This window comes from Anabrus simplex, chromosome 8 (assembly GCF_040414725.1).
Source record: "Anabrus simplex isolate iqAnaSimp1 chromosome 8, ASM4041472v1, whole genome shotgun sequence".
NCBI classification, from domain to species: Eukaryota; Metazoa; Arthropoda; class Insecta; order Orthoptera; family Tettigoniidae; genus Anabrus; species Anabrus simplex.
The window spans coordinates 240,911,510-240,929,973 of record NC_090272.1 but is presented as its reverse complement, the minus strand read 5'-3'; the positions used below and the strand labels follow the sequence as shown (position 1 = coordinate 240,929,973).

General features: G+C 39.1%; 1 protein-coding gene across 1 annotated transcript in view; it reads right to left on the bottom strand.

Moving 5' to 3' along the window:
• Positions 1 to 17,718, bottom strand: part of FucTB (alpha-(1,3)-fucosyltransferase 10) — a 63,439-nt gene extending 45,721 nt beyond the window's left edge. Inside the window, exons 1-5 of the mRNA XM_068228936.1 lie at positions 17,546 to 17,718; positions 17,158 to 17,420; positions 16,776 to 16,854; positions 11,702 to 11,829; positions 9,095 to 9,317 (exon numbers count right to left, since the gene is read on the bottom strand). Of these exons, the coding sequence (XP_068085037.1) occupies positions 9,095 to 9,317; positions 11,702 to 11,829; positions 16,776 to 16,854; positions 17,158 to 17,250 (523 nt within the window). The 5' untranslated portion in view covers positions 17,251 to 17,420; positions 17,546 to 17,718. The remainder of the gene's footprint in view (positions 1 to 9,094; positions 9,318 to 11,701; positions 11,830 to 16,775; positions 16,855 to 17,157; positions 17,421 to 17,545) is intronic.
• Positions 17,719 to 18,464: the final 746 nt, after the last annotated feature.

Sequence of the window (18,464 nt, the reverse complement as noted above, 5' to 3'; positions counted from 1 at the left end):
AGAAAGTACATCCGAAAAAATTGGGAGGACAACCAGTGCTAAATGAGGAAGAAGAGGAAATGCTAAAACAGGGTGTTATCAGGGCTGCACACTGGGGATTTCCTTTCACTAAATTGGACATTAGGTATTTAGTGAAAGGTTACCTTGATAAAGCTGGCCGGAAAGAGAAGAGATTTTCAAACAATCTACCAGGAGAAGAATGGGTTCAGTTATTTCTCAAGAGGCATTCAGAACATCTCGCTGTTCGCCTTAGTGAAAATATAAAAGCAGCTGTTGAAACGTATTTCGCCAACATAAGGCCTACGCTGGAAAATCTTCCCCCTAGCAATATCGTAAACTTCAATGAAACCAATATGTCAGATGACCCGGGCAAACAACAGATAATTGTAAAACGAGGGAGTAAGCATGCTGAAAAAGTGATGGATTCATCGAAATCTAGTGTTTCTTTAATGATGGCAGCAAGTGGAGATGGGAAACTGCTCCCTCCATACGTTTTTTATAAATCGGAGCATTTGTGGGACACGTGGCAAGAGGGTGGTCCACAAGGTACTCGCTTCAATAGAAATAAGAGTGGGTGGTTCGATCTGCCAATATTCGAAGACTGGTTTTTCACAATTGCGTTACCCTATTTGAAGAAGCAAAATGGACGAACAGTGATGATCGGAGACAACCTATCAAGTCATGTGACTTTGCGGGTCATCCAGGAGTGTGAGCGGAACAATATATCTTTCATTCTCCTCCCACCAAACAGCACGCTCCTCCTCCAACCGCTCGATGTAAGCTTCTTCAGACCTATGAAAGCAACATGGCGAGCCATATTAACTGAATGGAAGAAGTATTCATGGGATCATTTCTAAGGACGCTTTTCCGTCTCTTCTGAACCAAACATTACGTAAGATATCAGCAAATTCTGCTGATAACATAAAGAACGGGTTTCGAGGAGCCACAGGTCTAATTCCATTTGATCCAGCTCACGTCTTAAACAAACTGCCAGATAATGAAGAGGTCCGGCAATGCAGCACAGAGGCATGGACTTCCAGTTTCGAGGAAATGCTCAAGGAAGCCCGTTACCCTCCAACCAAATCTGCTACTTCCCACCACCGTAAATTAAATGTTCTTCCTGGGAAGTCTATTTTGGGCCATGACTTCTGCCGAGATGAAAGCAGAGCAGAAACAAGTGATAGTGCTCGGAACAGCAGTGAAAGTGAATCCGAAGAAATGCACAATAAAGGCAATGACCAAGGTAATGACGTTCTGGTGTTGCAAGAAGAGGTTTTTCTAGTTGTAGATTATAAATACAAATTGAAGAACAAAGAGCATACGAGGCAGTATGTTGGTGTGGCGACAAATATTCGTTCAAGGGATGTGGATGTCAAATTCTTGCGCCCACATAAAACCAGCAAAAAAGTGTTTGTGTTCCCTAACATACCTGATGAGGATACAATAGCTAAAGAACAAATTTCAAAAATACTTCCAGCCCCAGTTGAGAAGAGAAGAATGTTTATTTTCAGAGAAAATGTGTTTTAGACTTATAGACCATAGCAGCTACATGTCGACCCTTTTAGCATTACAATTTGCATTTTTCAGCAGGATTTATGTGTACTTCATAGCTATTAATATTTCAATTTACACTCGAACATTTTACATTTGCCTTGTTAGAAAATAAAGATTGATCAGTAACACATTAAATTAATAATCTCAATGATTTTAACCAGCTAATCAAATTTTGGACACCCTTAGCACACTTTTAATAACACTGCACGGAAGCAGAAACAACGTGGAATAAAAAAAAGGACTATTTGTGTCCGAAATCACCTAATAAGCTTTGAAACTTCGGACAGCTGTTTAAAAAGTATGTGCGTCCAAAATCACCCCGATGTACGGGGTGAATCCGGACACTTCGTTTTGTTTTCTCACGAACACATATGTTGGCGTATATTTTTCGTTTTTAGTATATTGTAATCATTGGATATATACCCCATTATTTGGATGATAAACAATACAATTTAGGATTCCCTTCGTGAGTTAAGATGGAAATAACCTCAAAACCGTCCGAAATCACCCCGTTTGACGGTACCTAATAATGAAGCTTAGCAGGTGCTACCAACAGATGTCACATTTGAATGTAACAAAAACTCTTCAGTCTGTCAAACACACATCAATTACAATATAAATTATAACACTATAAACATACCTGTAAAAATACACACTATCATACAAAGAATGACATGTTTCGTTCTACAAGAACATCATCAGATTCAGTGACACATCCTGCTAACATATAAATTGAATTAAAAACACATGTAATGAATTGATAAAATGTTTGTAAAAACACATAATGTCCATGGTGGATGTAATAATAATAATAATAATTGTACCGGGCGGTACACCTCCACGCCGCTAATTCAAAAGGTGCGCCAGTTGAAACTCCTCTGCTGGAGAAGTCTGAACTTTATTGACGGTATTAATTTTCTACTTTCTCAGAAGATGTCACTACCTGTAAATTTTGGAGTTTTAGAACTGTGTCATTATGATGTGTTTTTGTTTTGCTTGAAGTAAGAAGTGTGAACTTTCTCTTCTAGAGGACACTACTGAAGAACTACAATAGTGCACCCTAGTGCAAAGAAAAAGAACTGTTCTTTGGAGAAAATTTTATTTCAAAAGTTTGTTCTTTGTTAAATTTCTTTTAGTCATTGGTTAAGTTGGCAATATTACCCCTTTCTTTCCCCTTGTTTTAAATCTAGCCAATCCCGAATTTCTGAAATTAATTTTCCACCAATAATGTGTTTCTTCTTCATCTTGTGTAGGGGTTTCTCTTTATTCTCCAATAAAGTGATTGTGGGCGGGTGTTCTCATTCCCCTAACGCCTAGAACCTTCCGCGAGAGTATATAAACTGCTGATTTTAGGGTCTCTGCGCCACTTCTGTTCCATCTTTCAGTGTGTAAAGTACATAGCAGGGGGCGGGAAACGCCTCTTTCTTCGGCAGCGGTCAACAACAAGGTAATGGCCAATTAATAACTTCTTTCTTTGCTAGCTCAGCAGTTTAACTCTCGGGGCGGGTCCGAAGCTTTTTCCATTATGTAACCTTCCTTAAAATGTAAAGAAACTTGTATCTATTTCATCTTTTAAACTGCATATCGGGATAGAGAGTGCTTAACCCTCTCGAGCTCCCAATCATATTGTTTTGAGGTGAACTTATTTTTCTCAACCTATTCTTCGTTAATATAATGTAAATTGTTCTTTTCTGAAGTCACCTCTGTAGTATGGGATTAGCCCTTGCATTAACGGCCTAGTGCCAAGTAGGTTTTAAATAAAGTGTATTAGGAGTGCGGAGAGCCTCCTTTCAAGTTGGTATTTTAGAGGCCATAGAATTAACCTTTTCTCACTTAATAGGCCTCAGTAGATTGGGTATTTTACCCCTGTGTTTATGTCCGTTGAGGACAGCTTGAAGGTGGAGTTTGGTGTGGCCTGGGAGAGGCTTAAATTTGAGAGCGAGTGGCTCTTTTCCGGAAACTGAGTCTTGTATGCCTCGAGGAGGCTTTACGGTGTAATTTGGAGCAAGTGCTCCAGGGTTTGATTGGGGCCTTCTGCCCCGTTGTTGAAATTTGTATATCGTAAAGTTGGGCTAGTTGCACAAGAATTGTGTTTTCAGGGCTCGAAGCCCAAATCCTGTAAATACTGTAATTGTACTTTGTTGTCTTGCTACTCCGTACCTGCCATTCTTGTTATTTCTGAATTTTGGAAAGAAAATATAACCTTGTTAAATTTTACATTTAACTTTAATTCCGTAGTTGGAGACCTATTCACACCCGCACCTTCTTTCACCTCTACCTACCACGGAAATCTCCGTAACAATAATAATAATAATAATAATAATAATAATAATAATAATAATAATAATAATAATAATAATAATAATAATAAGAAGAAGAAGAAGAAGAAGAAGAAGAAGACTATGTCTATGGAATTAATTACATGTGTTTTTGATTCAATGTGTATCTTGTCAATTTATATGTTAATTAAGCCAAAGATGTTTCTTAATAAGAAACAAAACATGTTCTCAGATTCTATCAAATCTGAGGATGTTCTTGTAGAATGAAACGTGTCATTTTTTGTATGATAGTGTGTATTTCTACAGGTATGTTTTTAGAGAATCAATTTATATTGTAATTGCTGTGTATTTGATAGACTGAAACGTTTTTGTTACATTTAACAAAGTCGACACTGAAAAATATGGCTTCATTCTTAACCAAAAAAAAAAAAAAGAAAGGTCACATTTTACATTAATAATTGGTTGTACTGCCTATAGACAAATAAAATAATAATAATAATAATAATAATAATAATAATAATAATAATAATAATAATAATAATAATAAATAATAAGTGTGAGGCAAGGAAATGGCCTCTCCCCAGTCCTTTTCAACTGCGTCTTGGAGAAGGTGATAAGGGAATGGCGAAAAGAAATGAGTCAGCAAAATACCCCAAATGGAATAAAGATAGGACATAAAAAGGCTGGGCTTAAATTTGAATGTCTTACATTTGCAGACGACTTGGTGTTCTTTGCTGAAAATCTAGAGACTGCCACTACACAGACAGAGGTTTTGCAAGAAACAGCAAAAAAGGCAAGACTCAAATATTTTTTGAGAAAACTAAGTACATGAACACAGATACCAAAGAACCAACATAGACAATGATGGGGACATAAAGAGAGTCCACAAATTCAAATATCTAGGGGAGATTCTGACTCCTAAAAACAACAAGCAGCCAGCCATCGAAAAAAGAGCAAAGAAGATGGAGAATGCATTCAGACTATGCCAGGAAACTTCTAAGTCCAAATCCCTCTCCTATCAAGCCAAACTCAGACACTATAATACCGTGATGAAACCTGAATGCCACTATGCAACAGAGACAAATGCCAGGAAGGGGATTACCAAAATAGAAAAGAAAGAGCATAAATTTCTGAGGAAAATTCTGGGACCCAAGAAAGCAACAGGATATCAGTTTACCTTCTGTTTGAGATCAAATCAAGAGCTGTATGAAAATGGCAAAAACATTTGAACATCGATAAGAAAAAGGCGACTGACTTTCTGCAGACGTCGGGACCAGCTATTTATTTGCTAGTGGCCTTACGTCGTACCGACAAAGATAGGTCTAATGGCGACGATGGGGTAGGAAAGGCCTAAGAGTTGGAAGGAAGTGGCCGTGAACTTAATTAAGGTACATCCCCGGCATTTGCCTGGCGTGAAAATGAGAAACCACGCAAAACCATCTTCAGGGTTTGCCAGCAGTGGGATATGAACCCACTATCTCCCGGATGCAAGCTCACAACCGCATGGCCAACTCGCCCGGTGACTGACTTTCTACGGACACCTGAGAAGAATGGCACCGGAACGCCTAACAAATAAAATCCTCATCTTCCAGGAAAGAAGACCCAAATACCATGGCTGAAAGAAGTTCATCAGGGACTTAAAAATGTAGCATTGAGGAGGGGGATATTACAAAGAGAACAGTGTTCAGAAGGAAAATTGCAGAGGTGAAGGATCCGTTCATACAGAAACCCAGGAGAACAAGAAGGGTGGTCTCGGATGAGGAACGACCAAAAGCGAGCCAGAGAATGAAGGAGTATTGGCGTAAAAAGAAAGAACATCAACAGTCAAGGAAGTTGTGTAATCATAACCCATAGGAGGATGAACTGATCCTTTATCAATAATAATAATAATAATAATAATAATAATAATAATAATAATAATAATAATAATAATAATAATAATAATAATAATAATAATAATAACAACAACAACAACAACAACAAGAAGAAGAAGAAGAAGAAGAAGAAGAAGAAGAAGAAGAAGAAGAAGAAGAAGAAGAAGAAGAAGAAGAAGAAGAAGCAACAATGGGAGCTCAAATAAACAAAATGAATTTAGCATAGAAACTAACCACAGTATGAAGTCTACAATGAGAAGAATATTTTGATTGATGCAAAACTGAGACATTATCAGACAGTGATCTGCCCTAAAGCCTTATACGCAACAGAAACTCTTAACTTAGAGATTAGAAATGGTGGAGCAAAAGAGATATTGGGACCTCGAAAAACAGAGGATGATCAATGTAGAACACGAGCGAACAAAGAACTGTATACCAAGATACGGAAAATCTCAGACGTCATACGGAAAAGGAGCGTGATCTGAGAGTGGACCAGGGGAGGTTAACACTGCAAATAGTACAGAACCAATACGCTGGATCCAAGATGTATAAAGGGATCTAGAAGAAATGGGAATACAGCAACCAGAGATATAGAACAGAGTGATTTTTAAATAAAATATTCCGGCTTGCACAGGTTTTCAGGATAGAACTAGGCCCACAACAAAATCATCATGGACAGAAGAGTGAAGATGGTTGAAAAGTATGAAATTAGAAGAAATGAAGCTGATATAAATTAATGTGATCCTCAAATGGCCAAAACGATAATGATAATAATTTAAGTACCTGGGTGAGATTCTTACTCCCAAAGGCAATGAAAAAGAATAGCTACCGGACGAGTTGGCCGTGCGCGTAGAGGCGCGCGGCTGTGAGCTTGCATCCGGGAGATAGTAGGTTCGAATCCCACTATCGGCAGCCCTGAAGATGGTTTTCCGTGGTTTCCCATTTTCACACCAGGCAAATGCTGGGGCTGTACCTTAATTAAGGCCACGGCCGCTTCCTTCCAACTCCTAGGCCTTTCCTATCCCATCGTCGCCATAAGACCTATCTGTGTCGGTGCAACGTAAAGCCCCTAGCAAAAAAAATAGCTAGGAGAAAGAGAAGGGAGGGTGGAAATGTGCCACGACACCTACAGGTCCAGAGTGACGTCCTTCCAGGCAAAACTGAGACACTAATGCATAATAGTCAGAGCAGAATGTCTGTATGCTGCAGACACACTAACCAAAATAGAAGATCCCACAATTGAGAAAAAGTTTCTCATGAAAATTCTGGGACCCCAGAAAGTGTCAGAGGGTTTTACATTCCACTTAAGGTCCAACAGAGAACTGTACGAGAGAACAGAGAAGATTACCACCACAATCAGAAAGAAGACACTGATCTTTTATGGACACCTAAAGAGAATGAACCCAGAGAGATGGGTGTACAGAATACTTTCTTTTCATGAGAAATGGAAAACTCATTACCGTTAGCTTAAAGAAACACACAAAGATCTAAAAGCAGGAGGAAAAACTACAGAGAAATTTAAGACAGAACCATCTTCAGGAAGAAAGATGCAGACTGGAGGAAGAATGCAGACACATCCTGCTAACCTGCGCAACATTTGGCAGAAGAGCGACAGAAGAGAAGCCCGAGATTGAAGAACCTCTAGCTACAATGTAAAGAAAGGTAAATGGCAGGTAGCTCAGGTAGCTCGTGTAGCTGTAGCCCATAGCTGGCTGTATCGTAATAATAATGAAGTTTAAGACTTAATAAATGGCATAACATATAGTACTGAGGACAAAGTAAAGAGAAGTTTACTAAAATGTAGGTGGGGATACAGTAATCTTAGGATTTTGAACAGCTATAAGAGAACTGAAAATGAGGATTCTGATTCATCACTTTCATCATTGTTAATGGCTAGAGGTTGTGCTTGGTCATAATCAGAAGATAAACTACCACTTTTCACATCATCATCATCATCATCAATAGAGACTATTGCACCAAACTGTCTGCTTCATCTCCCATAACTCATTTTCCAGTTCGATGATTGCTCCCAGCTGGCGGGTAACACAAATGCTCTAGTATGCACAGTCACAGTTAATAAAATATCACCCAGTATTTTGGTCCAAAGCAGCTCAATAGCATTGAGTTCAACACTTTTAGAGGAGAGATGAGGAAGTAGTTCTTTACTCACCTACCCTTTCACTTGGCCATGGTAATTCCTCGGTGGCCTTTCCCCCTCTAAAAATCAACTTTACTCCAATGATAAACCCACCTTAGAACCATCACGAATCAGTATCAGCATATCTGAAGAGCTTCTGTTGGTTGTAACACCCTGAATACTCTCACTCTGCCATAATTTATTAAATGTAAGATTACAGTCAACCCAAGAGACATCGATATAAATGACGTTGCTGTTCTGAGCACAGTAAATTCTCATAGGTCTCAAATAGGTACCTAGCAAATAGACATACAGTTTCTGGCACATCTTTTCTATTTAAACCCCCCTCCATGCAATAATTTGTTAGAGTGCACCTCCCATGGAAAGATCATTTCCTTTTCAATTACTGTCAGCAGCTTAGGTGCTGTGGGAACACTTCTCTGCACTAAATAAGAGTCGTTTATGACATCTCTTAAGATTATTTTTGCCAAGTCATCACAATGAAACTTTGTTCCTCAAATCTAGGCTTCTTTTTACCTGGAGTAATCAGTGAAACCTCACCAGTATTAAGTTCTTCCTTTTGGATGGTTGAGATGGTTTGAGTAGAAATATGACTGTAATTAGCAACCCACAAGTTACTTTTTTACTAAGTACTTGAATTTTCCCTGTCTAGTTTCCTCATCACACTGGTTTATAATGGGGTCACTTTTCTAGCTTCACTATGAATCGTCTTTCACTTCTTGTGTATGACAGTTGCATGTCTTAACAAAACAGTTACACAAAAGTAACTTCTTTTTTTTTACTAGTGGTTTAACATTGTGCTAACACATTGAAGGTTTTTGGTGACATAAGGATGGGAAAGGGCTAGGATCAAGAAGGAAGCAGCCGTGGACCACTGAAAACCATCTTCAGGGCTGCTGACTCACCATCTCCCGAATGCAAGCTCACTGCATTACCAACTTGCTTGGTCACACAGATGTAATGAGGGAAATAAACAACATCAAGAATAATAAAAGATAAATGGCAAAACAAAACACATGCAATGAAGACAGAGGTACCTGGGCTGTGACAAAGCAAAAATAAGTCGCCTGGGTACTGGCTTGGCTGGCGATAACCCCTTTGCGCTGTGCCTCACTGTGCTCCCAACAGCAGCTGCCTTTGATAGCAGCATCAGCAATTGCAGTGACATCTAGACTTTAGATATCTTTTTAACACATCACAGGACTAGATGTTTCTTGACTTTTACGTACCTCTCAGAATGTCAGCGTCACGCAGATACTGCAGGGTGAGTGGCGAGTGACTGTGACGACTGAACGTCGAGGTGAAGTTGAAGAGGCGGAGAGCTGCAGCATGTGAAAGAACAGGAGTGTTCTTGGGAGATTCCTCATGAAGAAGAGCCCAGTGTATCCTCGACCCATTACGGGGCAGTGGTAAGTCCATGACGTCAAACTTTGAACCATAAAACATCATTGCCTGCGACAAAGAAAATTACACATATGAATACAATCATTTCCATATATTAATAAAAAATCCTTGAACTTCCAACTATCAAGTAGTCATTGGATTATAAAATATGTGAAATACAGGGTTAGTCAGATATGATGTTCACCTGAAATAACCCAAAAACCATTAAATACTGTATACTGAAAATCTGTTTTCACTATTAGTAATACAGTATTAGTACTTTTCCAGAGTGTCAATATCTGCTGAGATAATCGCACCAACTTTGTTTTTTAAAATGGAACTGCACTGTTTTCTACACCTGGCATTAGAGTAATAGAAAACAAAACGTCTTCACTCGCAAGTTGTGAGCTGCCCTATAACCTGCTGACCATGTTGGCATACAGAGTTCTTTCACCCCCTTCGCTCACTATGATAGTACTGCATGATTTAAAACGTGACTCTGAAACAACGTCACTGAATGTTTGTAATAACATAACAAGAATAAACAAAATATGCTAAAGGTACATAATAAGCAAGACAAAGGTTAATATTACATGTCAAATGTTGTCTCTTAGTAGTCATTGTATATCCAAGTTTCCTTTACCTGTTATCTATACTACAACAATATTAAAGGTTTTATCTTTATCCAGGCAAAGGTAAAGACCCTTAGATGGGTTTGCACAATACTTCAAAATGTAACCGGCTCTCAGAGTTGAAATAATTACACGAACAGTCAACAGATGAAATAAGCTGTACTTCCAAATATTTTAAAGTTGGATGCTAGCGTTACAACTAAGTTAGGCACATTTCTTTAAGACTTATCAGCTGAGTTTGTCAACTGTGCATGATTGCAGAATATTGTGGTGTACATATTGCATTCTTTTCCTGCATATTTTGCAAAATGGTTAAAAGAAAACTAATCACAAGTAATGAGATGGAGGCAATAGTTAATGAAAGTGGCTGCGAAGTGTCATTTACTGACAGTGAAGGTCAATTTCCCAAGATTTCTTTCAGCAGGGGTAGTGAAAGCAAGAGCAGTACAAGTGACCGTATAGACAATGGTACAAATGCACAGGGTTCTGCCTGGACAGACGTGAGTATCTTTGATCCTGGCCCATCAACTACCATTCCAAAATATAATATTCAGCAGGGAGTCCATCACATTTTGATCAAGATACTTAAACCACTAGAGTATTTTTATCTTTTCTTTGATGATGAGATTTTTGAGATAGTAAAATGAATCATGTATTCAGAGAAACACAAATAAGAAGAACGCAACATCCCGAACTAAGACAGTAAGAACTGCATCATGGTCTCCCACACGTATTTCAAAGCATGAAGACGTATGACAATTCGACCAACCAACAATTGGTGCTAGCATCTTATATTTGATATCTTTATTTTAGCTTCTTTGTAGAATTACATTGTTTAAATTGTCAGTAGCCTACAATGTAATTCATTATTTTGTAAACTGTTTTGGAATTGTCACCACCAGTAATAATAATTACTGTAAGACATAGGCACACTACATTGTTGCAGCGGGCACCGCCGTATTGCCCTCATTACCCCACACACAAGCCTTCTCCAGGCTCCTTTACGACAGCCCAAGCACCTCAAGCCTTTAGAGAAAACATCCTGCATGATGGACAACATGAACCTTACCTTGAAAGTAGAAGAGCGAAATGTTTACAACTAAAATAACAAAGATAACATTGTACAACGGAATAGCATATCACCGTAAGTTCAACTTAGCTACATTAGTCCATCTCTGAACATACCGGTAATCAGTTCTAAAGAGAAATATGTTAGGTGTTTTTGAAAAGGCAGCAGGGCGGCGTGCCAAAGTCCTTCATGCATGGACCGCCACTGGGTGCCAGCATTTTCCCCCTCACAATTCTTCTTTCACATGCTGGTCAATGAGGCTGGTGTGTATGAGCACTTCAAATACAACTGGACTGAGCTGGGATCAAACCTGATAACTTTAGCTCAGAAGGCAGTGTTTCAACCATATGAGCCATTCAGTCTGGTCATTCCAATTTGATAGTAGAGACACAATTATCTTTCATTTTTCAACTTAATAATAATAATAATAATAATAATAATAATAATAATAATAATAATAATAATATTTGTTTTACGTCCCACTAACTACTCTTTTCCGGTTTTCCGGAGATGCCGAGGTGCTGGAATTTTGTCCCGCAGGAGTCATTTTTCAACTTAAATAACTTGCCAAAACCATTTCTTGTTTGACAGAAACAAGAAATGGATTCAATGGATTCAAGAATCTGAGTTAATATATACAAAATATTTTTACTCTTCACTTCAAAAAAAGTAAGAATTTGTGAAGTATTGGCATAAATACAGAATAAATAACCATAGTATTTTGGAAACTGTTAACCTTAAGCACACTGTACCTTGATTAAAGGATGACTCTGAAAGGTGCGATCCTCAGTGAAGAAACACTTCTTATCCCTGCAAGTCTTCAAGACATATCCTTCACCAGTGAATGGAGTCCACCACAGAATGACAGGATGTTTCACTTCTAAAACCCAATAACAACAATCCAGTAAATACTTCCCAAATTCAACCAAATTCAATGTATTAAAAAGTAAACATATCTTAAATATATAACCTCACATGATGCCTTTGCTGGCAGGACCTAGTGCACTATGTCTTCTGGTATGGGCTAGAACATTTATCTGTCTCAGCTTTATCCTTGGCTTTGACAATATGAAAGTGACTGAGGTGTGAGTGGAGCTAGTAAAGCCATTCCTTCTGCAGCCAGTCCCTGCTATGAATGGTGTGAAAATATTGCTCACAGGGTCGGTTGGTGTATGCATTTCAGTGGGCTTGGGAGACATATGTAATTGCAACTTCTGGCTCGGCGAGGAAAGCAACGGGAAACTACCTCGCTCCTCATTTCCCTAGTACGCCTCTTCAGTAATGCCTAGACCATCTATGACAGCTGATGGCAGAGCTGTTGAGGATCCAACCAGCCTTAGGGCTGAAGACTGACCATACATAACCTCACATGAAACTTAGAACACATAAAATTCTCACAGAGTTGATGTGTGATGATGGCAATTATTTTTGAAATGGGCAAACATGATTATGGCCCCGCGGTGTACGGGTAGCATGCTTGCCTCTTACCCAGAGGCCCTGGATTCGATTCCCAGACAAGTCAAGAATTTTTACCTGAATCTGTGGGCTGATTTGAGGTCCACTCAGCCTACACGATTACAATCGAGGAGCCATCTGACGGCGAGATGGTAGCCCTGGTCTAGAAAGCCAAGAATGACAGCCGAGAGTATTCGTCGTGCTGCCCACACAACACTTGCAAGCGTTCGGGCGCTTGGTAGGCTATAGCGCTTTGGAGCTGTTGCACCATGGGGTTAAAAATCCAACATGATAATCTGTCATTCTTAACAAATAAAAAAAAAATTAAAGCCAAGAATATGTCCTTGTTATAACGGTAAGGAAAAAAAATAGTCGCATCTCATTTACGTGAACTGAACATAAAGTTTTGTGTACACAACTCAAACATTTTGATATCTTAAAAAAAAAGACACCTTGGCTTTGGTTCACTTGAACTTTGAACGGACTGCGGCTTATTTGGAGGGCCAACTTCAATCGCATTTCTATGCGTCAACCGCGACCAGCTTTTATGAATATCTATGAAAAACAACTTTTTAACATAGAGCAGCAATCCAGCATGTTAGGAACCTCTATTAAAAGGATCTCCTTAGCGAAGTGCAACCAAAATCTTGAACATTACCTTATTTCTCATATGGTATGTACATATCATTTTTAATATTATTGACACTACACTGTGTCTTTCATTGCTTAAACTTTTTACAGAAATTATTTACTCAACCAGCCTTAACTTACAATTATTGTATTGATTGTACGTTCAGTTTTTTAAGACCATTGTGTTGTTACATTGTTTATTTTATTCAATACATTTGTGTAATTTGCTTCATGGCTGATGATGACCTACAATTTAGGTCAAAACTAGTCCCTGAATGTTAATATAAATGTATATCATTTATAATTTGTACTGAAAAGGTGGACATTAAATATAAATTTTTTTAACTATTACTGTAATTCACAGTTCAATACGGACCAATAATCATGAAATTCTTATCTTTTGATGAGTCTTAGAATCATCCATGATTTCTAATCTCATGTCCACAAACTCTAGAAATACCTTTACACGAGGGCGGAAGCAGCCATGGAGGAAACACCAGGAATCTGGGCAAGACAACTGTCTATAGCCACATTAACATTATGACACAAGATATCAATGGAAATCCCAAGGGGCAATGTGGTTCTTGGCCGATTTTCATATCCATGATTACGTTCGGTATTAAAAAAGCTTTGATAGTTTGTATGCTTCGGTAATGCACGAATTCTAGTACTGTAGGTCAATAAACTCTGATGCTGTATGTGTTCTCCTCATTTAGCAATAGACTGTGAAATGGATTTGTCCAAGTAGCAGTCTAACATTGTGGATCTTATTCAAAAGGGACGTGCTGTGAGAATGAGACCACAGGAAACATTCACAAGAGGTTGAAACATGTGTATGGAGATGATTCTGTCAATCACAGTACAGCAAGTTGCTAGGCACAGAGATTATTAGGCAACAATAGACACATCAAGGCGTACAGGTTCTCCTATAGAGAAAAAGAATGCACATCACACAAACATCTGACAATGTAGTGAGCATTAACAACAAACACATAACTGTAAGTGAAATGCCACACTAACTGGGACTTGAGGGAGAAAATCTGTGCAGAATACTGAAATAGCTGGGGCTGAAAAAGGTTTGCTCCACATAATGAAACATGAGTGCATCATTCTGAACTGGCATCAGGCAAATTCATATGGCCTACAGCACAAAATTGATGGGTATTTTCTGGGATTTGGAGAGATGGGTAGGGGCGGTAGCATCCCTGCCTGTTGTACGAGGTGACTAAAAGGGGACCACTGGGGCACTCAACTTGGAAGTGTGGACTGGCAGGCACAGGCCCCTAGCTGCGTTTGGTATTGCACCAGGTTCCTCACTTTCCTCTTTCCTACCCGACCTCCCTTAGCCAACTCTTGATCTCGACGGTATTAGGTTTGCGAGGAAGTCTTCGTGGCTCGTGCTTTCTTCTACCAATACCTTCATTAGTTGAAGGCCTGGACTTCCTCCATTTTTACTCTGATTAGTATTAAGACAAGATGGTTGCTTTTTCTTCTTTCTTAAAGTTGCTTTACGTTGCACCGACACAGACAGGTCTTATAACAACAATGGGATAGGAAAGGGCTAGGAATGGGAAGGGAGTGGCCGTGGCCGTAATTAAGGTACAGTTCTAGATATTGCCCAGTGTGTAAATGGGAAACTATGGAAAACCATCTTCAGGGCTGCCGACAGTTGGGGTTGGAATCCACTATCTCCCGAATACAAGCTCACCACATGGCCAACTCGCTCGGTGCAGGATGGTTGCCTAGTTGTACTACCTTTTAAAACAATAACAAAATTGTGTGCCTGCAAGATGTAGCATTATACCATAAAAATAATGAAGGAGTAAAATAAATGTGGTGGTTAGTTCTAGAGTGACCCTTGTAAACAAAGAAATACGTACACAAAAGGAAAGCATAAACTGCACCTCAGAAACTACTGTATTGAAACACAGGCTCTAATCTCATCAATTCTAATTTCCTTCAAATAATACTCTGCAAGGATATATAGTTACAGCACCAGTGTACAAGAGCACATTCCTTCACCTCAGCACAGGCATGGATTTCTACCTCCTGAGACACATACAATGAGTTATTTGGAGCAGATATGAAGAGGGCTAGGACTGGCCAGGAAAGAGGAACCCTTTCGGTACAATCCTAGGATGGAGACTCCAGAGAATAGAGATGGAGGCTAAGCGCAGAGTGATGTTCCTTTAAATTTTGTTAATTCACAAGAGTGCCGATAGGAACTTACTTAGGTGCTACCAACTAAATGCACTTTTATTATTGGAGGGGGCCAACACCTACTGGTTTGTGAATGTCCTGTCTAATGACAAAAAATTTTTGGGGAATATTAGTACCATGAGTCACTGTTTGCAGCACAGATATGTAGGTGTGATTTCATGTCGCTTGTTTCTTTCTCATGGATGACGTGATAGCGCGGTGCACAAGGCTGCTAACGAGTGAACTTAGGAATTAGGGAGAAGATGATTGCGTAAGGCCCCAGCTTAAGGCCAAAGGCTAAATGACTTTTTTCTTGCTGTGCGGACAGTATGCACCGCAGCCATACAAAAAAGCCTTTTGAAGGGTGTGTGGCCCCAAAGGATCCATTAGCAAGGTGAGATTTGCCCTTACGTGTTTCCATGTTTGTCTTTGCCTCCTCCTTTTATGACCAACTTTTCTTCTTGACAATTGCTTTACGTCACACCAACCCAGATAGATCCTATGGTGATGAATTAACAACATCAGTCTAACACTGGAAGTATGCAATCTTCTTTTCTAGCTTTCTCTTCATAATATATATTTGTTTATTTGTATGTCCAATTCTATTATATAGGCTATAAAAAGAATAATGACAGATATTGGGCTTGACCCTTATACAAGAAAAACATAAAACAGAATTCAACAGCACCAAAAATATATCACATTCCAAGTACTAAGGATTCTGGCAAAAAAAAAAAAAAAAAAAAAAAAAAAAATCAGGGTGCAGAAATAAAAATTGCAAGAAATATGTTTCTAGAAGTAAAACAACCATAACCTCTAATGCAAAACTTGTTGGTGTGTTGTGAAGTGTTGGTGTTACATGTGCTACTTTACGCTGTCAAATGATGGACAATGAATCAACTTTGAAATTTTGATATATTGCAGAACATTGAAGAACCCATGAATAGATCATGTGCAGGAGGTAAAGTCTTCACCGCTTTCAAAATATAGGAAAGAAGCCTATCTACATCACATCTTCCGAAAGACACATAAGATACAGCAAGAAAAGTAAGGTTGTAGTTTTACATAACTGTTGATATTGCGATCATACCCAAGCAATCTCCAGTTTTAATAATAATGTTAGGCCTATTTGCTTTACGCCCCACTAACTACTTTTACGGTGTTCGGAGACGCCGAGGTGCCGGAATTTAGTCCCGTAGGACGTCTTTTACGTGCCAGTAAATCTACCGACACGAGGCTGTCGTATTTGAGCATCTTCAAATACCACCGGACTGAGCCAGGATCGAACCTGCCAAGTTGGGGTTAGAAGGCCAGAGCCTTAACCGTCTGAGCCACTCAGCCCAGCGATCTCCAGTTTTACGTGGAATCCAAACCATAAAAATGGGACACATACAGACAGATGCAACTGATCATATAAAGTAAGACAGAGGGGGAAATTCAGGCGAAGAAGATTATCCTCAGTGTGAAACCTTCAACATCCACAATACAGCAACTCTGATATGGAAAAGAGGAAAAATAAATTAAATTAACAGAAAATCTTACCATTCATTTTGGAATTCATCAATACATGATTAATTGGGCCAGTCTTTTCAGAAGTTGAATCTTCCTTTATATAGTTGAACTATAAAATACAAGAAAACACAGTGATTAAAACCTTCCCACAGTCTTCTGAAAATATCAGACAATTATAAATTCTATGGAATTTAACAATCTAAAAAGTAATTATACCTGTGAGAATTTCAAGTGCCTTTGATATGTTAATGCATGGGCTATTTAGGGTATGATATACATATTAGTTGTGATGTTTAACACTTAGTAGACTAGCTCTTCTGCAATATTCCTTAATATTTACAATATAAGTAAATCAAAACATATGCACGAGTAGTGTAAAAAAATGAATTTAAAAAGATCAAAGACGTTTTACCTCCAGTAACAGTTGAAATAGAAATACGAAAATAAACAAGGCTCCAATAGTGATGATGAGGGTTGATATTCTTAAGTGACACAAGAAACGCATGGTAGCTCATGAGCAGAATATCCTTTCCACCAGTTTATTAATGATGCATGACGATTATACAGTATAATTCAGTCTGATGCAGTGTCAGCTGTCAGGAAGTGGCAAATGATAACAGCGCAGTACGCTACATCTCGTTATAGCTGTCATTTCCGTTTTTCAACGACGGCACTCTGAGAAGTAAAAAAATCGCAAAAATAAATTACTCTCATTCTTAGAACAGTATGAGAACCTAAAACTTTAAAATACCGGCAACTAGGGTTGAGTACTTCTAACCTTTAAATTTATTGTTACTTACTTGTATCACATGGATTTCAATGCAATTCCTTCGTGACATAAGAGACCACTATCAGCTTTTGGCCTCCTACATTATTGTGTGAGTTAAAATATCTTCAGAGTTTTAAATCACTTTTTCACTGGCAAACTTACAGCTGTATCACAAGGCTCGAATACTGTCAAAATATTTTGAAATGTAACAGGTGTCCCACCGCATGTTTTCATGGAATATCGATTATATCTAAACCACGTTTTCGATATTATATCGACTTTATTGAAAGCTCGATATCTCACAATCATGGGCGTGGCTGGTGCGATCCTTGGGCTCGTGCGTTGTGATACTGGTCCCGTTTCTCTCTGCAGACCTGATGGTGAAAACCAAGCACCTGTAAATCTTTTTGCGTGTCTCAGAGCGTAACGTCCACCCATGCATTCCGTGTACATCATGGCGTTTGTTGTGTGGAAGATATCTTCAGCGCTATACTCCCAAAATGTTTACAGAGTATACTACGTATTTAAGTCAGAGCGTCCGACACTTTGGCTGAACAGTTAGCATTGAAGCCTTCGGTTCAGAGGTTCCAGGATTCGGATTAATTCTTCTGGCTCAAGAACTGGGGTTTGTCCCAACACTTTCCTCTTCCTAGTCAGACAACACAACACACTACCAACCACCACAGAAACACGCAGTACCGGTAGTGAATATATCCCTACCCTCCACATAGTGTTCGCGCCAGGAAGGGCATTGCCGGGCTGAGTGGCTCAGACGGTTGAGGCGCTGGCCTCCTGACCCCAACTTGCCATGTTCGATCCTGACTCAGTCCGGTGGTATTTGAAGGGGATCAAATACGTCAACCTTGTGTCGTTAGATTTGCTGGCACGTAAAAGAACTTCTGCGGGACTAAATTCCGGCACCTCGGCGTCTCCGGAAACCGTGAAAGTAG